Here is a 24,193-nt window from a genome sequence, read left to right on the forward strand (position 1 = left end):
GGAAGTGTCAAATGGAGCAAAAGCTTAAGATTTCACTGAAGGTTTAGTAATGCAGCCATGAGATTAGAGCTGTGCCCATGAAGCCTGAAGAGACGAGCAAATTGCAAGGGTTTATTCAAGTCAAACGATTTCAGTTGCTGTTACTTTTCTGTTAGGCTGAGGTAAATACAGGTAGATTAACAAATAAACTCATAGATATTAGAGACAGACAGATAATCTAGTGGTTAAAATTCTAAGAAGACTTGTACCAGGCTATTTGCATGTGAATTCCAGCTCTGAGGCTTACTTGATGTGTAAGCTTAGGCAAGATATTTCATACTTCTCCTGCCTTAGTTTCTTCATTTTCAAAATGGAAATTATCAAATTTTACCTCACAGGGTTGTTGTGAGGATTAAATGAGATAACGTATAGTGTTTAAAATGGTATCAGTTAAACAGTGATCAATAAATGATATTATATATTTGAATATTTTAATCAGATAAAAGGCAGTAATACTACATTGCATTTCTTTATTCACACTCTTTGGGGCAAGTAAGCACCCTCATATGGTACAGAATTTCTCCCAGATTGTCCTAAATTGATCCAACCCTGAGGCTTTCAGCCTTCCAAAGAATGAAATCAGTGCCTCTGGTGACATAAAGGCCAGGGGCTCCCTGTATAATATTCATGGTACTCCAAGCTTTGCTGGCCCTTTTAGCTTTATAGAAACAATATACAGAATTATCAACCTTCATCACAGCCCCAGGTTTTTAAATAAACTTTTAAGAAAATACTATATCTCTTTTTAATTCTCCAGTCACTTGTTTTTTTCTTATGATTTTATTTCAAAATAGTATAGATTTAGCTTTGCCAATTTATTTTAGGGTTTCAGTCTCCCACAGCTTAACATTTGGCCCTCTCTGGAACACATATCCCTTTCAAATATTGCCCATGCTGTTTTAAAGTATCATTAGAATTAAATGTTATAAGTTATAAGTAGTTGTACTGTTAGGAAAAAGAATCTCATTACCCCCAAAAATGTATAGAAATAGGTTCATAATAGCTTTCGGGACATGATTTTGACTTTAAGCAACCCAGAAAATGAGATGCTAGTTTATTTTTGAGAACTTCTACAGGAGATTTCTAAATCTCCTCTGGCGGCAGCTTTACAGTGATATAAAATAATCATTCCTAGTGGGATGAGAAAAATGCTGAGAATTAGACAGTGGTTCAATCACAGGTACCTCCAAACCCAACTTCCCAAATCACTGCAGCTGGGATGCCAAGGTTGGGGTGGGGCGTGGGGCTGAAATTTCTATTCTGAAATCACCACATTGACTAAAACCAAACAGATAATTTTTAAAAGTCTGACTTTTTTGGACATGGATGACTTAGATTTGCTGTCCATATCGACCAGACTTTTTAAACTTCACAACTTCACTTGAACTATTCAAGAATCATTGATGATTTTTTTCTTAGAGTTTTCAAAAGTAAAGTCACTTGACTCAGTTGCTCCCAAAAGTCCAGTCAGAGGTTTAAAGCTAGTATTGAGGGATAAGCTATCAGCTGATACTAAATCATACTGCTCTGAAAATAATATAGTTTAGGATTGCATGCTGTGGAAAAGACGATTAGCCGCCCTCTGAAATCCATTCTTCTCTTAGGCACACAGCTAGACTGCATTTCCCAGACTAAGACTGCATTTAGTTAGGTGAAACATGAGCTCAAGTTCTATATTGAAATGTGAGCAGAAGGTCTGCCGTTATTGGGCTGGGGTTTTTAAAAGAGTAGCCATGCCCGCTCCGTGTTCTTTTTCTCTTTCTGCTCGACAAAAAGGAATCCAGCAGTTCTAGGGTAGGAGCTCCCTGCTGAAGACGGCAGAACTTCTGCCAGTCAGGTTTTCAAATGTCTGCATACAGAAGAGGTACCCGCAACAAGGATCGTGCCTTGGACTGATGTACGGGTAAGGAATATGCTTATACTATATGTAAGTTTGGCTTTATTTATTAGTTTAACATATCTTAACATTATATATACACACACACACACATATATTTGGCTTTATTTATTAGTTTAACATATCTTAACTATGATACATGCCATATTTTAAAGTTACGCGCTCTCACTAAAATCACATGGGAGCAGAGACATGGTAGCTTCACTTTCATGCTTTGTACTTTGCCAAAGGTGCTTTCACATGCATTACTGCTTAGGAGTCTCACAACAACCTACGAAAAACAGTTGCTCTAAAAAAAATCATAATTTTGTTTTCAAATATTACTGCAGTAAGATAACTAGAAAAGCCACAAGTTAACTTAAGAGACATAAACCTATTTTTCAAACTTTTGATATTTTGCAATAGAAAATTCCACGGAACTACAAAAAAATCAGATTTTTAATTTCAAACTTGAGTTGATAATAAATATGCTGTGAAGATTTGTTTCAGTGGTCCAAATTACCAATAAGAAAATGTTACGCTTAATGTAATAATTGCCCTTACCTGCCAAAGATGACATATTGATAATGATGCCGCCTTCACCTCCATTTTGCTTACTCATGTAATCCAAACCAAGATAGGTTCCACTGATAACAGAAACCTAATCCAGGGGCATAAGTGAGAAAAGGAACATAGTCATTATCCTTCACCATATTTTCACACACCAAAGTTTTTATAGCTATTCCAGATACCTAGGGAGATTTCTGCAAATATTATCAATGAAAGGTTTTAAAAGAGCTTTGTTTTTAAAGTTAGTCATTAAACCTGGATTCTTTTTGTTTGCCTAATCATTGTGGAGCTTGTCATATATCTCCAAAACTTCACTTAGTTGCCTAATATGAGATTTTACGCTACAGGTTGTATTCCAAAAATGTCTGTTACTTTCACTCAATTCTCAACATCTTCAATAATTCCATATATTCTTTTTGTTTTCTAAATGTTGGACATAAAATTTATTTACCCTTCCTCTCTGCATATGGTTCTCATGTCTCAGTATTCCACACTTATCTACTCTGTTTAATTCTCTTGGATCTTGGAATATAGAATAGTGCTTACCCTTGATTTCCTAGAGATTTAATTTTCTCTCTTTTTCTTTCTAATAAAAATTCTATTTTGCTCCTGTATCTACCTCCTCTCCACACAATACAGAGGAAGGTGGTCTGCCCAAATGTAATGTAGACACTGATTAATTAATTTAATTCAGTCATGGAAATCCCATTCTCCTTGACAGTGGCTGGTTTCAGAACCAACAAATAACCCAGTCAGTGAGACCTGGAAGGCAATCAGCTACAGATGGGAACAGGATGGATGCTACTGAGAAATTTTTTGTTGCTCTTAAAAAAAATAGAAGAAACGGTTACATTGCCTGCTCTATATGAATGTCATAACTTAAACGGACAACCCGTATTTCCTAGTATCCTAAAGATGAAACCGACATAAGAATGGTCAGTGGGAGGGCTGACAGGAATCTGGACCCTGATGATACCATTGACCTGTAAGATCAAGCATTCCTGAACTCCGTGTTGTGTGAAATCACATAAATGTTTTATCCAGTTTAAGTGGTGATTTTTAGTTAGCAGGACATCTGGTCTTTAGTAGTGTCTGTCACTAAATTTTGTTAATCACTGCTTACAGCTATCCTTTTGATAGTTTACTGTTTTGCCACTTATATCCAAGTGTAGGCACTTTTCCTGTTTTATTTTAATCACTACCAAAAAAAAAAAGAAAAAAAAAAAACAACCTGTGAGATCAAATTGATATTTCAGACCTTAGTTTTCCTTTTGGATTTAAGAAGTCCTATCCCTTCCAGCTCAGACTTTTAAAAAAGGAAAATTCTATTTTGACATCTTAATTCCTATTTTTTTCATGCTTTACAATACTGCAAAGAAAACGATACAATAGGTAACAAGTCTGAAACTGAGGTTACACAGGTGTTTACCTTCTTTTTTCTTACAAATTTCCTTTGAAGTGTTTTTTTACAAGGATTCAGATATACTTCTCCTACCTAATAGTAGCTCTAGAACAAGAAAGGAAATTGGAGATTCTATTCACTTAAGTCATGTGCCAGTTTGATATTAAGTAGGCTTAGGGAGAATGAATAAAATCTCCACATGATTTTCTTTAGAAAGGAAAACCAAAACATTAATTGTTTATATAAGAAGAAAAAGATGTAGATGGCTGAAGTTACTGAAGCCAGTTAGATTCTGTTAGTTTCTGCAGAAGTTTCCAGCATGTCTGAACAGAACTTCTGTTCATGCGTATTGGCACTATGCTTTTATTTTCAGGTATTACAGCTTTGATGACACCCCACTGTTGTGTTTTCAACATGAACAAGATGAAGCCAGACAGAAAATTTGGGAATATTTAAGATTTATTTTTAAAAAGCAATATTTATCTTTAGATCTTTGGTGGAGGAAGGCAAGGGATTATTTTTCTCATCCATTATCAGGTTAAGAACTGGGCAATTATTCAAATGAAAGAGTTCAAAGGATGAATCTACAAGACAGGGTCTAATGCTTTGGCTATGTAGAAATGATATTTTTCACTTTTCCTCCTTTATTATAACAATGTATTCCTTATTCTAGACTGTATATGCATGCATATGTGTGTGTGTGTGTCTGTATATTATATATGCTTCACCATGTTGGCCAGGCTGGTCTCGAACTCCTGGCCCACCTCGGCCTCCTGAAGTGCTGGGATTACAGGCATGAGCCACTGTGCCTGGCCAGAAAATGTAGATTTTGATGCTCTGGAAGGGAAGTGTAATTTATTGAATGAATTCTATGCAGTGGCACTGTGCTAGATGTTCACATAAACTGTGGTTTATTTAAGTGTAATAGTCCTTAGAGATAGGGAGTTTACATTCCTCCATGGGAAGTTCAATATGAGAGAAATTAAATTAAAGTTTATAAGTTATAGATTCAGGACTGGATTCTAATTTTGACTAATCCCAAAGAAATATATTTCCCAGTGCAAATCTTTAGTCAATAAGTGCATTTCAGAAAAAAATAAATGACTATCAATATTCATCTATTTTGTTTAAATCTTATTTGAACATATTGACCCACTTTTGCCTAGTGTTCCATTATTGGAATACTAAGCATGTGAGAGTTGTTTATATCCTACTGCTCAAGTTCATCGCCAAGGTCTAATTTTTAACTCATGCAAAAATTCAAAATATTGCAACTTCTGGCATAAACGGGTTAAGGAATTCAATGTATATTAGTTAAATGCCAAAATTAGACTATAAGTTCCACATCAGTGGGGATGAACATATTTAAGTTTATTGAAACTTCAGAAAGTTACAAGACTACATGACAGAATTACCATTCCAATATTCAAAGTTAAGTTTCCCTCTGCCCAATTGCCAGCATGACTGTTTATAGTTTTGCAAAGACTCATTCTTTCCTGAACATTTCCTTTTTTTTTTAAATTTTATTTTGTTTTACGATATGGAGTCTCGCACTGTTGCCCAGGCTGGAGTGCAGTGTCACCATCTCGGCTCACTGCAAGCTCTGCCTCCAGGGTTCACGCCATTCTCCTGCCTCAGCCTCTCGAGTAGCTGGGACTACAGGTGCCCGCCACTACGCCCGGCTAATTTTTAGTATTTTTAGTAGAGACTGGGTTTCACCATGTTAGCCAGGATGGTCTTGATCTCCTGACCTCGTGATCCACCCACCTAAGCCTCCGAAAGTGCAGGGATTACAGGCGTGAGCCACCGCGCCCGGCCTCCTGAACATTTCTTCTGTGTTCTGAACAGCTATAAATAATGCTGCTGTTATTGGCTTCAGACTAAGGAGGAAGTATAAAATAGCCTAATGCAAACAAAAGACTGGGAAAAGGTTTAGTGGGAAGAAGGATGAGATCAGCAAAGTGAAAAATAAGGAGTAAATTTGATAAGGAGTAAAAGTGGAAGGACAGATGATACTGTTTGGAAGAACTAATCTATTTGGAAAGCAATGTACTGAAACATAAAAGTGAATACTCTCATGTATGCAAAATATCATATACAGGTAATGGCAGTTGACCCAGTAACTATTAACTAACATCTATAAGGACACAAAACAATAGTTTTCTGCCTTGAAAGAACCTGTGGTTTACTAGCATGAATAGCATGAATTATGTATATATTAAAATAATTCTAATAAAATTAAAAAACTAGTAAGCCCTATGAGAATGGTGTAAATATGTTGTACAGTATTTCAGAAGAGGGAGAGATATATGGTAAGGTCCTTTAAGAGGTTACTCACGGACAGGGGCAGTAATACAGAAAAACATGCCAAAGAACAAACATGGAATTGTAGAAGACCCAAGGAGGCAAATTAAATCCAGAGCAGAGTTTCAAAAGAGGGTTATATAAACTACACACAAATATTTGCATTATGATAACAGAGATAATCAAGTTGGAAGTAGAATGATTGGTCCAATTCTACTCTTGCAATGGGTTTAGGTAGGAGAGGAAGTAACATATTTTTAAGTAATACATTGGTAACAAAGTTTACATGATGTTTTCTCTATGTAAAGTTATGTCATCAGTTCCTGATGTTAAGCTAAAAAGTGGCCTACGTCAGCAGAGTCCAAAGAAAAATAAAGGCTGGATAAATTTCAATGGAGAAGGAACTAGGACTGTTAGTTTTAACTAAAGGATCACAATAAAATTCCCCTGGTCTTCCAGAACTTCCAATTTGCCCATGATATTGGCACTTTCCAGCTCAGAGCAGGTATTCACACAGGCTACGTTAAAGCAAACATGCCTTCTCAGCTGGATGAAGACATCAGTGGAATTCTGTAACTTTGTAATAATTGCCTCAATATTTCCATGTTTCTTTATGTTAACTGTAATCATTGCACACTGTTTCTGACAGCTGCTTTCTCAGAGAAAAGACACAGCAAGGGTCCATGAGGAAGTCACCGAATATAGGAACTATATACTCTATTAATTTTATCCGTAAAAATATCTGTAGATATTACTGATGAAGCTATTACAAATATCAGTAGTAATGTTAAAGAGATAAACGTGTTGTGCAGGTTGTGCTTTTTCCCTGGGATAGCCTGGTTCAAAGAAAATCTCATCATTTAATGTAGTTTTGGAAAGTGGCATGAGTCTATATTCTTAAAAATCCCTGCAGTTCCCAATTAGCTATATTTTCACAATGTTTGTTTTATCAGGCTACTAAAAGATGTAATGAAATACAATTCTTAATAAGTCAGGGGTAACCTCCGAAGAGTAAATATAAAATGCATAGTTTTTTTTTTTTTTTAACCAGCCTAAGAAAATTAAAGCTATATAATGCGTTTAGGTAACAAACAGTAAAAGAATAAAAACAAAAGAAAACAGTAAACATTAAAGTATAAATCAGAAGTTTAACTTTAAAAAAAATTTAAAAATCAATAAATTGTAACAATTAGCAACTTATCCTCTGAATATTATATATTTATAATATATAGAGTCTAAACTTATAGAATTACTAAAAGAGGTAGGCAAACTGACATTTGCCATTTGAGATAAGAATGCCTCTGTTGAGAAATGAACAGATCAAGGACATAAAAGGAAGCCAAGATACAGATGACACCCAAACCAAGTAAGAACATTGTAAGAAAAGAAAATTAAGAATAATACAATTTCTAAGTACAGAATCACAAATACTAAATTAGGAATTTAAAAAATTCAATGGTATATTAAACATTCATATACCATAATAATGTAAGATTTAGCCAAGAGATGTAAGTATGATTCACAGTCAGAATATCTCATTTCAATACATTTCTACCCTAAAGCAGAAGAAGGTCACAGAACTGTCTCAACTCAGGAAAATCAGCTATCAGTTCTCTCCAAACACATGTATGTATATTTGCAATTAGAATCCCAAAAAGATTTTGAGGGAAACTTGACAGTTTCAAGTTATTTTCACATATAATGAACCAGGTACACTGGAGAAAAAGTTTTAAAAGAACTGCAAAGAAGGTACTCATACTGTAAAATAGAATCTTCTTTCTTAATTAAAAGATTTCAGGTAAAATTCAACATCCTTTCAGTTAAAAAATTCTCGACAACATAGGCATCGAAGTAACATAAAGCGAACATCATACTGAGTGGGAAAAAGCTGGAAGCATTCCCCTTGAGAGCTGAAACAAGACAAGGATGCCAAGTCTCACCACTCACATTCAACATAGTACTGGAAATCCAAGCCAGAGCAACCTGGCAAGAGAAAGAAATAAGGGCAACTAAACAGGAAGAGAGGAAGTCAAGCTATCTTTGTTTGCAAACAATATAATTCTATACATAGAAAACAGCATACTCTCTGCCCAAAGGTTCCTAGAACTGAAAAACAATTTAAGTTACATTTCAGGATACAAAACCAATGTACAAAAATCAGTAATGTTTCCAAACACCAATAATATCCAAGCTAAGAGGCAAATCAAGAATGCAATCCCATTTACAACAACCACAAAAAGAGTAAAATACCTACGAATACAGCTGACCAATGAGGTGAAAGATCTCTACAATGAGAATTGTAAAACACTACTGAAAGGAATCAGAGTCATTATTTTTTTTTTTTTTTTTTTTTTTTTTTTGAGACGGAGTCTCGCTCTGTCGCCCAGGCTGGAGTGCAGTGGCGCGATCTCGGCTCATTGCAAGCTCCGCCTCCTGGGTTTACGCCATTCTCCTGCCTCAGCCTCCTGAGTAGCTGGGACTACAGGCGCCCGCCACCGCGCCCGGCTAATTTTTTGTATTTTTAGTAGAGACGGGGTTTCACCGTGGTCTCGATCTCCTGACCTTGTGATCCGCCCGCCTCGGCCTCCCAAAGTGCTGGGATTACAGGCGTGAGCCACCGCGCCCGGCCCAGAGTCATTATTAAATGAAAAAACATTCCATGTTCATGGATAGGAAGAATCGATATTGTTAAAATGGCCATACTGCCCAAAGCAATTTACAGATTCAACGCTATTCCCACCAAACTACCATCATCATTTCCACAGAATTAAAAAAAAAACAAAACTATTTTCAAATTCATATGGAATCCAAAGAGTCACAATAGTCAAAGCAATTCTAAGTAAAATGAACAAAGCTAGAGGCGTCACACTACTCGACTTCAAACTATACAAGCCTACAGTAACCAAAACAACATGGTACTGGTGCAAAAACAGATATATAGACCAATGGAACAGAATGGAGAAGCCAGAAATAAAGCTGTACACCTACAATCATCTGATCTTTCACAAAATCAACAAAAACGAGCATGGGGAAAGAATGCACTATTCAATAAATGGTGCTGGAATAACCAAGTATCCATATGCAGAAGACTGAAACTGGACCCCTTCCTTACACCATTTTAAAAATCAACTGAAGATGAATTAAAGACTTATATATAAAACCTAAAACTATACAAATCCTAGAAGAAAACACAAAACACCCCATTCTGAACACATGCCATGGCAAAGATCTCATGATGAAGTCTCCAAAAGCAATTGCAATAAAACCAAAAATAGAGAGATAGGACCTAATTAAACTAAAGAGCTTCTGCACAGCAAAAGAAACTATCAAAGCAGTAAACAGATAACCTACAGAACTGGAGAAAATATTTGCAAACTATGAATGTGACAAAGTTCTAATATACAGAATATATAAGGAACTTTAAGAAATCAAGCAAAACCAAAACAACCCCATTAAAAAAAGGGCAAAGGACATAAACAGACTTTTGTGACTGCTTCTCAGAAGAGGAGAGACACATGGCCAACAAACGTAAAAAATGTGCTCAGTCTCACTAATCATCAGAGAAATGCAAATCAGAACCACAATGAAATACAATTTCACAGCAGTCAGAACGGCTATCATTAAAAAGTAAAAAAAAAAAAGTAAATAATGGATGCTGGCTTGGCGAGGTTGCAGAGAAAAGAGAACACTTGTATGCTGTTGGTAGGAAAGTAAAAGACACCATGGAAAGCATTTTGGAGCTCTTCTCGAAGAACTTAAAACAGAACTACCATTCGACCCAGCAACCCCATTATTGGGTATACACCCAAAGGAACATAAATCATTCTACCAAAAAAGACACAGCACTCATATGGTCATCACAACACTGTTCACAATAGCAAAGACAGAATCAACCTAGATGCGCATCAATGGTGGACTGGATAAAGAAAATGGGTACATATGCAACATGAAACACTACGCACCCATAAAAAAGGAAGTCATGTTGGTTGTAACAACATGGATGCGGCTGGAGGTCATTACCCTAAGCAAATTAATGCAAGAACAGAAAATCAAATACCTCATGTTCTCACTTACAAATAGGAACAAAACATTAAGTACATATGGATACAAAGGTGGGAACAACAGTCACCAAGGTCTACTTGAGGATGTAGGGTGGGAGAAGGGTGAAAGTGGGAAAACTATCTGTGGGTTGCTATGACCACTATGTAGGTGATGAAATTATCTGTACACCGAACGCCAGTGACACACAATTTACTTGGGTAACAAATCTGCACATGTATACCCTGAACCTAAAATAAAAGTTGAAAAAGGATAACCAACAAAAATAATTTAAAAATTTAAAAAATTAAAAGAAAAATGTATTTTAGGTATCTGTCAAGTTTCGGAAGCAATTCTGTACTCTTCTCAAGGTAGGACTTACAGATTTAGTTCTTTTGTGGTGTAGTGTCATCCTCATTGCCTCTATCAAGTTATTATAGCAGTTAGGTAATTACTCATGGGCATTTCAATTTAAGTAAAAAATGTATTGACTAAGCACTATCTTCAAGATATTGCGTTGATTACTGAAGGAGAAACAAAGAAAAACACAACCCAGTTCTTGTTTTTATGGAGTTTATAATTTACTAGGAGGATATCATGAAGTAGGAGGCCACTCCCTGTACCTTTATACACATACAGTGGCCAAATTGTACTCTACAATTACCTGCTTGTTAGATTGGTGAGAATGACCTCAGCAAGGGCAGGGTGACCCCAGGCACAGCCTATTTGACATTTTGTTTTAGTCAACGTTTGATTTTTACTAAACTCCAATATCTTATGTCAAGGGCATTTATAGAATGAGATAACCCACAAACTCATGACTCAATGGATAAAAGAGAAAATTGTATTTCTTAATTCTACCATTTTTAAGAGCTAAATAATTATTAAACATTGTGTAAATCATACACACACACACACACACCCCATGAACTTTCAGGATAAAAAGTCCTACTAATTACAAAGTTCAATTGTCACTTTAATTTTGTTTTCTGTTACATTCTGGCATTTAATTAAGATTACTTTTAAATAAATAAGTCAGTGGTTGACCAGCTTTTTCTGTAAAGTGCCAGATTGTACATATTTTAGTCATTGAATGCCACAGGATGTGTTACAAATATTAAACTTTGCCCCTATATCATGAAAATAGCCAATGACAATACTTAAATGAATGACTGTGGCTGTGTTGCAATAAAACTTTATAGACACTGAAAGTTGAATTTCATATAATCATATGATTCTTCTCTTGAATTTCTCAACCATTTAGAAATGTAAAAAGGTATTTTTAGCTTGCAGGTCATACCAAAAGAGCTGGCAGGCTATTTTGATCTGTGGGTCATAGTCCGCCAACCCCTGAGTTAAGCAATCAATTATATTTTATTCGTGCTTCTTTCTAATGTTTTAAGACAGACTTACTTTCATCATTAAATGTCTTCCTTTTTATCAAAGAAAATGCTTTTATCTAGCTTTCTGTAACTTCCCTTTTTCTATATTGTAGGTCATTGTTTTGTTTCCATGACTCCAAGAACCTTTTTTTCTTTATAAACATCATGTTATTAAATAATTATAGACAAGAAACATAGCTAAGATAACTCACCAAATTGATTTGCAGAGTTTTTTCCCAGTTTTTCTCATTATTCACTCCAGCATTATTGACCAAAATGTCCAATCTTCCAAAGTGGTCTACAACTTTTCTAAAAGTGTCTAATTATAAAACAAGACATTATTGATACATTCTTATTTTCCATGTATACATTTAAATCATGTCCTATGCCATGAGAGGGATTTCAGTTTAGTTACCCTCATACTGAAAATTATTAAACTCATGGGCTGACTGTAATTAATTCCTTGCTTCTCAGCGTGTGGTTTGTGGACTAGAAGCATCAATCTGGCAGCTTGGTAAGAATGCAGAAATTTGCAGACACCACAGACCAACTGAATAAGAATCTTAACTTTAACATATTAATATATGATTTGTATGCACATTGAAGTTCTATAAGCAGTAACTTAATGGGGTAAATTTTAGAGAGCTGAGCTAAAATCCTAAGCTAAGAACTCGTTGAAGTCAGTTAGGGCAAGCAACATCTCTTAGTCCCTGAGAAGTTACTGAAGCTCTGCAGCTTAGACTATGGTAAACATCATTTTCTATAAGCCACATTAAATTCATAAAGTGTTATGTTAATACAAGTATTCTTGTATATTCAGATCTATTATGCATGTTTGGGGGAGTTTTTATATCTTAGCTAAAGTCTACTTTTCATTCAGTTGATTTTATTTGATTACTGAAACTTCGATGTTTACTATTTCCTTCTTTTCTTCTTTCTCACTACTATTACTACTTCAGATTACTAGTTTGTATAAAACTATGTTCAAACAGGATAAAGTTGGCACAGATTCTGAGGCCTGAGTGTCTTTCATTACACTGTCCAATCACATGTCTATTGTTTCTCAAAGCAGCCTTTGACATAGTTCTAATTGATTTAAACTGTTTCCCTGAGCCTTTGATCATTCATTCTACTTATATTATTTTACACTATGGATAAAAATTGTGGTTATTTTTCTATATGACAGAAATATATTCTCAGGTCTCCAGGCCAACATATGAAGTCCTTAAAAACAGTAGGTCAGCATAAGCTTAATTTTGATTGAAATAAATTCATATAATCATTACCAACCACCAGACATATTGGGGAAGACATGGATTAATCAGTTCCCATACGGATAAATTACTATGCTAGTTGTTTACTAAAAACATTTTCAAGATTTCCTAATATGCACCTTTTACACTCACTGCACGGGAATGGAAGAACAACAAAATACAATACAAAGTGTTTACTTTTTCATGGATTTTTTTTTTTTTTTTTTTTTTTTTTTTGAGTCAGAGTCTTGCTCTGTCTCCCAGGCTGGAGTGCAGTGGTGTGATCTCGGCTCACTGCAAGCTCCGCCTCCTGGGTTCCCGCCATTCTCCTGTCTCAGCCTCCCAAATAGCTGGGACTAGGGGCTCCCGCCACCACGCCCGGCTAATTTTTAGTATTTTTAGTAGAGACGGGGTTTCCCCATGTTAGCCAGGATGGTCTCGATCTCCTGACCTCGTTATCCGCCCCGCCTCTGCCTCTGAAAGTCCTGGGATTACAAGAGTGAGCCACTGCTCTTGGCCTTTTTCATAGAATTTTGAAACGGTTTCTTAAGATCTCAAATTGGGTCCGGAAAAGGTCCCCCAGTATTTTTTTTTTTTTTCTCTTCCATTCTGAATATGTTCTAACTCTTCATAACTCCACAGAAACAACTTTCACGTTTTGGAAAATGAACGTGTTAAATATGTATATCTAATTGCCGCTTTAATTTTCTTTCCTCTTTCTGTTCTCCACCGTATTCCTTATACTCTGTCCTTCCCAATGTATAGTATACCATCTCGTTTTCTGACATCCCATTGAATTTCAGGCTCAAGCAACCTACGGTCTAGCTCTTGCTGACATTTATATGCTGTGGTACTCTTTGCAATTTATCTAAACTCTCTTGGCTGCAATTTGTTCATTTGTAAAATAAGTTATGTATAGATTATCTCCAAGAACCTTTTCACCTCGTATTTTTATAATTTCCATACTGTCTAAATAGTTCTAAAAGTTGTAGGCAACATTAAATCCTGAAATTGGAAAAATCAATGTCATGTTTTCTTTAGATGCAAACAAATGCTGATGTCCAGACAACATGTGGATTTCTCATGACCAACATGCCTTCCTGGGTCACTCATTATGTGTCTGAGTTTTTTTTCCTCCTCCACCATCACTTATCCTTAAGGAATGTGTTTATAGCCAATATACTAATTTTAAATACTGGGAAAAAAACAATTAGTACAATTAGTAGTTAAATGTCATTTATGAAACTATATAAATTGAGACAGAAATGGCTTTCAGATTGTGTATACTGTTCATTATTCCATCAGCATTAATATTAAGATCTGACCTGGCTCTATCCTTGATCCAAAATATCATGTACTATCAACATAATTGTCCTCTGACACAATATGTTCCTCTTGTACTGTGTTTCCAAATCTGTTCTGCTCATGCTTGTCATCTGTGTTATAGGTCTTTACTAGCATTTTCAGATTGCAGTTATGTCATTTCCTTTAAAATTTCTCTTAACTGTGGGTACACCACTTCCTTCTAACACATCAGTTCATTTTCCTTCTCTTACAGAATATTTTAAAATTTTAAAATAAATTTACACTTGATGTCCCTTTAAGAACTGGAGCACTGGAATAAGATTTGCAAAAGTTTTCGGACCCCTTGATTAAAAAGTGCCTAACAATTTACTCAGTCTCTTTGAATAAAACTTTGTGAAATACAATTATTTTACTTTTCCAGTTTTTCTCCAGAATTTTTTTTTTCCTGTAAGTTTATTGGGACACTCTCAAGTTCTCCAGTAGATGTACAAAAAAAAAAAAAAAAAAAAAAAGAAAGAAAGAAAAAAAACAGCTTTATAATCAAAGCTGTTTATTGTGTATGCCAATATTGTCCCTGATACTTCACAAGTAGATTGGTCTATTTTAAGTGAGTAGCGGGAAACAGGAAAGCACTGAGGAAAGGCTGATAGAGACGTTTCTACTACAATTCTAACATTGTATAGTTTATTATGATTACTATTATTATTATTTTAAAGTACTGTCTCATTGGGGAAAAAGCCGGAGAAAACATATGGTCAAAAGCATCTAGCACTTCTGTGATGATGGTCCTTGAACTTGTATTCCGATATGTTTAAAACAACCATACTGCCACATTTGACTGTCATTGGCCAGCTTTCTGGGTGAAGTTGTTTGTCAAGAGTGCCTTAGCCTACTTTAATCTTCCAAGTTTTGTCTGCAATTTCAGTCATTTAATAATTACTGCAGCAGCACTGTCTTTGAATACATAGAGGAATTTTGATTACATTAAGTGCTGCCAAATGACTACACTAAAAGGATTTCTCCAGCAGTCTTGCCTTTCTTTCGGTTTTACAGCAATTAGGCTGTCAGAAGGAAACCTATCAGTCCAAACTGTCTTTTGGAGTTTCATGGTAGCTGCTCTGGAGGAGGCAGCCGAGGCTGCACCCAGGGCCCCCTGGCACCGCTGCCTTCAGGTTGTTGCTTGCTCAGAGCACGTTCCGTTCCCAGTTGACAGATTGATTCCCCTGTCTTACCTCTCAGTTGTTGCTGGTCAGCCACATCGCACTGGATGAACAAAGTCTTCTGAGGTTCAAACTTCTCATCCAGGGCAGCTTTACACTGTACACCTGCTTCAAGATTCCAATCCACCAGCGCTACCTATAGACAAGAAGAGAGGAATCGCGGGCCTGCGCAGCTCACGAAACAGACGGACAAACAATAAACACACAAGAGGCTCCCCTTCTGGACCTGAAATGTGGCAATTAGGTTCGGGTTCCCTCCCAGCCACTTTTGAGGTGTGCTCACAGCCTCAGCTTCAGCAAATTTTGGAAGTGGAGTGGGCACGCGGGGCGCGGCCTCCTTGTCTCCCCCAGTGCACCTCGGGCGGCGGGGCGAGTCTCGGAGTGTGTGAGCAGAGAAATTTCCGCGGCTGGGCGCCGGGCTTACCTTGGCGCCCTTAAGCAGCAGCGCCTCTGCAAAGGCTCTGCCTATGCCCTGAGCCGCGCCGGTCACCAGCGCCACTTTGCCGTTCACGTGCATGATGCAGCCACTGCTGGGGCGGGCGGTGGGCGAGCTCCGCGTCTCCGCGCGGCCGCAGCTTTTATGTCCCCCCTGCGCGCGCGCGCGTGCAGCCCGGCGGGGCGCTCCCCTGCCAGTGGGCGGGGAGGAAACTGTCAAGCCAGCCCCCGCCGGGGAACCCACGACTGTGTCACCTGCCCCCTGAGCGCTCCGGAGAGCCAAGCTTCGCGATCTTTGCCTTCGGGACTCGCAGCCCTGCTCAAAGCCTCCCCTCAGCCTCTGGCTCCGTGATTGGCAGACAGCTGACAGAAGAAAAGTTAAAAGGTTATTTCTGAAGAAGAGTTTCCTTCAGTGTCCTAAAGACCAACTGGATAGAAGGAGAGCGGAGCAGAGGCTTGCAAGCTTGGATTCCTCCTCCTGCACTCCTTCCCGGCCCCGACTCGGGAACCAAACAAGCAAACAATAAAGCAGACTTGTTGCTCTTTTGTCTCAAAGTTTTGTGTGAGTTCCCATGTCATAATCACTGGGGTTGAGGGTGACGGGGAGCAGAAGTAACTAATACCATTGTTTTCTTCTTAGTTACATTTTGGACAAATTTTTACACATACTGGAGATGAGAAGTGAACTCTGCTCTGTCCTGAAAACCTGGAATCATAACATTTCAAGGCTAGGACTAGAGTCTCCTTGGCGCTGTGTTTCTGATCAGTGTCAATTGTGTGTCATATTGAGATATCCCCACAAGAACTGCCATCATCAACAGGCCCTCCAGACCCGCTGGTAGCCTAGCAAATTGTTGGCTCAATGGAATGTTTACTTGTTGAAATATGCCAACTTTGGAAGCTCTGAGTCAAGTTTGGGACAGACGTTCCTTGCTCTCCAGGAACTCCAGGACTAGCTGTATGCGGACTTGCATTCAGCTAGGGCTATTCCACTGACCTTTTTCTCTTTTTCTCATGTTGTCAGAGGCAGGCTGCAATTTTAATTCTGTAAACGTAATTGGTTGACCTTTTTTTTTCTCTTTTTTTCTTTTTTTAATCTTGAGACAAGATCTTGCTTTGTCTCCCTGGCTAGAATGCAGTGGCACAATCTCAGCTCTCTGCAACCTAAATCTCCAGGGCTCAAGCGATCCTCCTACCCTGGACTCCCCGAAAGTGCTGAGATTACAGGCATGTGCCACTGTGCCCAGCTGGCATTTATTTTCTTAAAGAAAAAAAAATTCTAAATACTTGGGGGAAATGGGAGTTGAGCAAAAGATTGAAACTAACAGCAGAATAAATCATTTTTATATCTTTTTTGCCTGTTTCCAAGGGAGACACTGAGAAAGGTGGCTGGCTGGGCAGGGAAGGAGTGTATGAGGAGACTGTGTAAAATGTGTCTTGTCGTGTTGTTGGTAAGCTGCTAAGCAAATGTCTTTAACATTAATTTGAAATTAGGTCTTGACAAAATGTTGAGAAAGTAAGACAGGAAGATAGATGTTTAAGGATGATAATTCAAATTGTAATATGAAGAGTAAACTGAGGGGTCATATTGAAAGGAAATAATAGTAGAAGACAAAAAGAAAACAAGGAACCGAACAAAACTTCAGCTCCTCTAATGGCCTGCACAGAACATAGAACATAGAAGTTTCTGATGAAGGAACTGGCAAAAAAGACAGAAAAGGAACTGCTGGGGTAACATGGGAACATGTTGGGAGAACACAGGGTTGCAGTTTTTGTGGGAGAAGTAGTTTCAAGAAGAAAGAAGTAGTTAATAATGCAAAGCGCTCAGGTGAGCACCAGGGAATAAAGGATGGAGAAATATTTTGAATTTTTCAGGACAATATTTAGTGTGAGTAAATTTAGAAGGCGCGAAAACTGAACAGCTGGAATTAAAGCAGAAAATGACCTGTGAGAAGACAGATATTGTCATGGACTGAAGACCAAGGTTACATGGAAAGATAAATGGACTGGATAGTAGTTGAAAAGATTAGATAGCAAATATGTTTTTCTTTTAAGAAAAGACAAGAAGATTGATTGAGGTCAAAGTGCAATGAGTCAAGGATAGTGACAAGTGGAAGAACAGGAAGAAGTGTGGCAGTGGGTGAGTGAGGCACAAGGGCATCAGCATTGGATTCAGACAAACTGGGTTTGGATCTTGTGTCTGCTACTGACCAGCTGTGTAACCTTGGGCAATTTGCTTCAACTCCGGGTCTCAGATTCCTTACTATAAAGTAAGCTTTTCTAAAAAAAAATGGTGAAAATTAAAATAGGTAAAACATATTAAAAACTATTACAGAGCTTGCCACAAAGTAATGTTACATTAATAGTAGTCCCAACATATTACTTCTGAAATATTTATGAATAATAAATGTGAGATAGAGAAAAGTGTGAGGAATAGGTTTTTTTAGTAGATAGCAAGGACTGAGGTCTAGAGAAAAGTTAGTACCCCTTCATCCCTTTCCCTCCTCTCAATTTCCACTGCCACTGTCCAGATTCTTATTTTCTCAGCAGTTAGCTTCTCATTGCCTCCAAATTCCCCTCCCCCCCGCTTTTTTTTTCATTGTGAGATGCTTTATTACAGTGAATTAAACTGTTTACCAAACCGTGATCTCTGTAAGGAAGGATTTTTTCCCTTTTTAGTTGATATGTAATAACTGTACATATTTATGTGATCTATATATACAAAGTGATATATATGTACAGAGTGATATATCAATACATGTATACAATGTATAGTGATAAAATCAGGATTGCTTGTGTTGTATGCATTCAAAATCCTCTCTTCTAGCTTTTAGAACCTATACACTAAACTATTGTTAACCATATTCACCCTACATGTGTTCTAGAAAACACTAGAACTTATCCTCTACTCTAGCTGTTTCTTCATATCCATTAACCAACCTCTCCCTATACACACCTCACCTTACCCTTCCCAGCATCTGATAGCCACAATTCTACTCTCTACTTCTATAAGGTTTTGTGTTTTTTTTAGCTTTCACATATGACTGAGAACATGCAATATTTATTTTTCTGTACCTGGCTTATTTCATTAATTGCTCCACATTTCTTACATCCAATTTAGCTTCTGCACTTCTCCTAGGAAAATTTCTAAAACTGATCTGATCATGTTTAGATATTCTCATGTTTAAAATCCTTAAAATATCTAAACTCCTGGGCATCACATCTGAGGTGTCCCATGCCCCGTGTCTTTCTTGTGGCCCTTCTTTACATGCCAGGAAGCCATGTGTCAGTCACAGGTTTATCATCCCTAATCTAAAAATCTGAAATCCAAAGTGCTGCAAAATCTGAGCCTTCCTGGACTGCGATGTAAGCAAGATATAAACTTCTAATCTGTTGGGCCTTTGCATGTTTGCTTCTATTTGCTGTCACAGCCTAACCTAATATATCTCCCAATAGAAAAAATCCTCCCTAATGTCCCTGATGACCAAATCATGTAGAACACTGAGCAAATTAAATCTTTTTGGTAGATAGCAGTCGGGCCAACCAAATTGGCTAACCTACTAGATCATTTATTGCCATAAAGTCTCCAAATAGACATAAATCACTTATCTAACAAAATAAAGATAGTGTCATTATACACTGCCTCCCTGGTCCCCACTCCTAAGCAATAATCTTTTTTAAATGAAAGATTTTGTTAAAAAGTGCTCCAAAAATCTGAAACATGACAAGTGGAAAATTCCACATGTAAGTACTTAATACAAAGTTGGTTTCGTGTACAAAATTATTAAAACACATAAGATTATTTTCAGGCTATATGTATAATATGTATATGAAACAAATAAATTTTGTGGTTAGACTTAGGTCCCAGCCCCAAGATATCTCATTATGTACATGCAAATACTACGAAATCCCCCCAAAATTCTGAAATCTGAAAATACTTCTAGTCCTAAGCATTTTGGATAAGGGACACTCACATGTATAGCCTATAAATAAGAATGTTTTTACAAAATTATATGGATGATGGTTTATCTCCAATTTAACTTCTTTTTTTGCTAAGAATTATGTTTTTTATAACACAAATCACTGTGATGACAGAAATACATAGCTAATGTAAGTGAGAGTAAATAATGTCCTGAACATAGAAGCTGAGAAATGCATATAAAAATCAGAAGATTCGGGAGATGTTGACTGGGTAAGCAGCCCTTTTCTGGTTTTATAATACACCACATATAATGTTCCATAGATATTTTAAATTCAAAATGGAATTTTAATGTAAAATATGAGAACATTCTTCTCCAAAAACCCATTATCAATATATTTCTGTTATATAAAAAGATAATCACAACCTATGGGAAATCTCACCATCCTATTAAAATTTTCCATCTTCTCTTGAACACATATCTCATATTTATCTCTACTTTTCTTTGGTCAGCGTGTATTGCGCATGTACTTTGGGTGGCGCTGTGCTGCATCAGCTGGAAGGAATCCAGAGAAAAAGACACAGTCCTCTTTGAAGACACCCAGAGACAGTAAGCTCCTTATGATCCTGTGATTGGTGTTTCCATGGTAGAGATCTGATAGCTGCATAAGAAAACAGTTGAAGAAAGTGGGAGGGCAAAGATACTTAGAGGAGGGAGTATCAAATGTCAAAGGCCTGAAGGCATGGAGAGTGGGTATGTTTGAAATGACACATGGCTTCCTAGAATGTAGAGAGCTGTATTTGATTTAGTTTTTCAAACAAAGTTCTCTTAAAATAAAAACAAATGCAACACACTGATGCCAAGTTAAGAGAGGTGATTATTCCTTTAACACAATTAGAAGTGTTGATTGTTGAATATTTACTCAGAAGCAGGCATCTCTTATTGTCTACACGCACAGCCTCTGCAATCAGACTGCTTGGGCTTGAATCCAGCTCTACCATCTACTAGCTCTGTGACCTTTGGATAGTTAGTTACTTAATTTCTCTGAATCTCAGCTTCCTCATCAGTACAATGAGGATAATAACAACACCTATTTCATAAAGTTGTTGTGAAGACTGTACTAAGTTAGATACAGGTCAAGTGCTTAGACCAGTGAGTGGCACATAGCAAATGTTACATAAATGCTATTATCATTAAGCGGTATACATATATAATTGCATTTATTATTTACAACCAAGCTGTGAGGTAGTTATTATTATGGTCATTTTACAGATGAGAAAAACACGTTTAAGGAGTTTGGGGAATCTGATCAAGGTCACTTATCTAGAAAATGAAGGAGGAGACTTTGACTCAAGGTGTGGCTGACTCCTGAGTATTACTTCTTTTTTGAAAATTAAACTCTTAATTTTGAGATAACTGTAGCTGAGCAGTACATTTAGCCCTGTCTGAATGGTGATTTATTTAAGAAATAGAAGTTGAAAATAGACTGAAATCAGCACTCATGAGCAAATATATATTTTCCCATAACCTAGTGTCTGTCAGCTCAGTTCTGACCTGTTAGGCCAGGCTAGTCTTAAATTGATTTTTCCATCATCCCATGCACAGTGGTGAGCACAGACATTCCAAGAAGTACTCACTCACAGGCCCAGGCTCAGATTAGGCAGGCCAGTCACTCACCTGATAGACATGTTTACTGAATTTTAAAATAATCACATATAAATCAATACAAAAATCAGCTTTTTCTTTGTTGAAACAAACAAACAACAACAAAAAATCACTGCTGGTGTAAGACGGTTACTGCTAGTAATGGGGTCTGGGGGCTTGTCTTAGCTTTGCTACCACAAGCTACAATAGAGGAGCTGACTAAATAGCTACTGTGTTTCTGGTCTTTTATAAGTTATTTCATTTAGTTTTTTTGCTAACCCTGCATGATTAAGTAGTATTATCCTCATTTTATTGATGAAGAAAATGAGCCTCATGCAAGACAAGTGACTGATACCAGAATTTAGCAACAAACTTGGGTACGCATCCAAGTCACATGGCTCCAAAGCCTTTGCTTTGTCTACTCCACGGAATTCTCTTAGATCTATATTCAAATGCTGTCTCATCCCCTTTGCTAACTGTATGATCTTCGGGTGATTACGTAACCTCCCTGATCCTGTTTCCTGAGCTGTCAAAAGGGGAACAAATTGACATTCCTTGAAGCACCCAGGACAATGGCTGGCACAAATTTGGTGATCAATGAAATATTCTTATTAAGTTTCTTCCTTAATATTCATATTTATTTCTGGATTAAGAGATGCTCAGTTGAAAATGGAGAAAGAACGATGATACAGATAGATTTTCGACTCCAGAATATGGTGAGATATCTCTAACTTTTCTTGGCGTATTAGTTTCCTAGGGCTGCTATAACAAAATACCATAGACTTGGTGACTTAAACAACAGAAATTTATTTTCTCACAATTCCTGAGGCTGGAAGTCCAAGATCAAGGTGTTGGCAGGTTTGGTTTCTTCAGGTCTCTCTTGTTGGCTTTCAGATGGTCACTTTCTTGCTGTGTCCTCACAAGGCTTTTTCTCTGTGAATATGTGTTCATGTGTGTGTGCGAATTTCCTCTTCTTATGAAGTCACTAGCCAGATTGGATTACAGTCCACGTGGCATTATTTTAACTTAGTCACCTCTTTAAGGGCTCTAATTTCAAATACAGCCACATTCTCAGGTATTAGGCTGTAGGGCTTCAATGTAAGGATTTGTGGGGGGACACACAATTCAGCCTGCAACACATAGATTTTCCAATCTGGAAACAGAATTCTGTTTATTGACAAAACTGTATTGGGGAAACTGACAGATGGATGCATTAAGGATTGAGCCAGTCTTGTGATATGTACTTAACAAAACATCACACATTCCTGCAAACGGCAAGAACAGAAAGGCCATTCAGTTCAGTAATGGGAGAAGAATCTAATGGTCAAAGTTATTCAGTTGCCAAATGGTCACGTGGTGGTAATCTGTGACACAGAGAAAGAGGAAAAGAAATTCATCACTTACAGGTGGACCTGAAGACTGAGGAAGAAGAACTTTTGAGGCATTTCTACACATGTGTTCCAATATTGGGTGGTATCAGTCATAAACGACTACTCTAAAGTAACTTCTACTTAACATGTTGTGCTCATATACTTTGTACAATTTATTCAACAAATGTTTTTTGGCCACCACAGATATGTCCTGTGCTAGGGCATGAGTACATGCAGTAAATAAAACAAATGATCTTACCTCCATGGAGCTTGTAGCCTCGTTGGGGGTGCAGACAATAATTTGGTCACAGGCAGATATATGGCAGCCCATGTCAGAGGGGCTTAACATGGTGAGGTGGAAGAGGCAAGTCTCCTGTAGGAAGTGCTGTTTCTCCTGAAGTCTGAAAAATGTTTATGGGTAGAACAGAAGTTAGGAGAAGGGAAGAAGAGGTAGTGCAAACAGAGGGAGCTGAAGATTCTAGCGTCCAGGAGAAAGGGAGAATACTGTGTATCTGAACAATTAAAAGAAAGGCTAGAACATGGGATGCTGATGAGGGATGAGGAAATGGCAGAAGATGAGGCTGGAGAAGAAGGAAGGAGGCACACCACTATGAACATTTTAAGCCATAAAATGGACTTCATATTTCACTCTCAGACAATGGGAAGTCACTGAATGGCTTTAAAACCTAGAGAGACCTCTGTGTTTTGGGTGTTTGAAAGATTATCTTGGTTTAATTCGGAGAATGAATTGTAGTCAGGGGCAATGGAACCACAGCAACTGTATTTTGCCTGTTTTATTGTTATAGGATCTAGGATGTTGGGAAGAAACAAAGAAATTCAGGCATCCCTCCTGAGAACAGAAAGGGAGTAGAGTGTTCCATCATGATGCTAATCACAAGAATTGACTTGACAGGACAGAATCAAGGGAAAGAACGTCAGTGAGACTTCTGGTGACAATCACCCACTCATATCTGCATTTTCCATTTTTGCGTTTGTCATACTTTTCATAGTAATGAAAGCAAGTATGTTGTGTATAATACTGGATGTCAGCTTATACATTTGGCTTTTAAATTTGGGGAAGGAAACCTCTTTCCACTTGATCGAGCAGTTTCATCTTTGCAATGTATTTATTCTTTCTGAACTTTTGGGTAGTGTCCTTGTATTAGTCTGTTTTCATGCTGTTGATAAAGACATACCTAAGATGGGGTAATTTATACAGAAAAAGAGGTTTAATGGGCTCACAGTTCCACGTGGCTGGGGAAGCCTCGCAATCACGGCAGAAGGCAAAAGGCACGTCTTACGTAGAGGCAGAAAAGAGAGAATGAGAGCCAAGAGAAAAGGGAAACCCCTTATAAAAATCATCAGATCTCCTGAGACTTATTCACTACCATGAGAACAGTATGGGGGAAACCGCCCCCATGATTCAGTTATCTCC

The 24,193-nt window shown here is 37.4% G+C and overlaps 1 protein-coding gene and 1 long non-coding RNA gene across 3 annotated transcripts in view; one reads left to right on the plus strand and one right to left on the minus strand.

Moving 5' to 3' along the window:
* Positions 1-16,339, minus strand: part of HPGD (15-hydroxyprostaglandin dehydrogenase) — a 31,482-nt gene extending 15,143 nt beyond the window's left edge. The window contains exons 1-4 of the mRNA XM_001087957.5: positions 15,814-16,339; positions 15,402-15,525; positions 11,824-11,930; positions 2,480-2,576 (exon numbers count right to left, since the gene is read on the minus strand). Coding sequence (XP_001087957.1) covers positions 2,480-2,576; positions 11,824-11,930; positions 15,402-15,525; positions 15,814-15,906 — 421 coding nt within the window. The 5' untranslated portion in view covers positions 15,907-16,339. The remainder of the gene's footprint in view (positions 1-2,479; positions 2,577-11,823; positions 11,931-15,401; positions 15,526-15,813) is intronic.
* The window catches only part of LOC144341015 (uncharacterized), a 44,456-nt gene continuing 22,064 nt past the window's right edge, over positions 1,802-24,193 (plus strand). For both annotated transcript variants that reach the window (XR_013417589.1, XR_013417590.1), the window contains exons 1-2: positions 1,802-1,942; positions 20,257-20,353. This is a non-coding gene — a long non-coding RNA (uncharacterized LOC144341015). The remainder of the gene's footprint in view (positions 1,943-20,256; positions 20,354-24,193) is intronic.

This window comes from Macaca mulatta, chromosome 5 (assembly GCF_049350105.2).
Source record: "Macaca mulatta isolate MMU2019108-1 chromosome 5, T2T-MMU8v2.0, whole genome shotgun sequence".
Taxonomy (NCBI): domain Eukaryota; kingdom Metazoa; phylum Chordata; class Mammalia; order Primates; family Cercopithecidae; genus Macaca; species Macaca mulatta.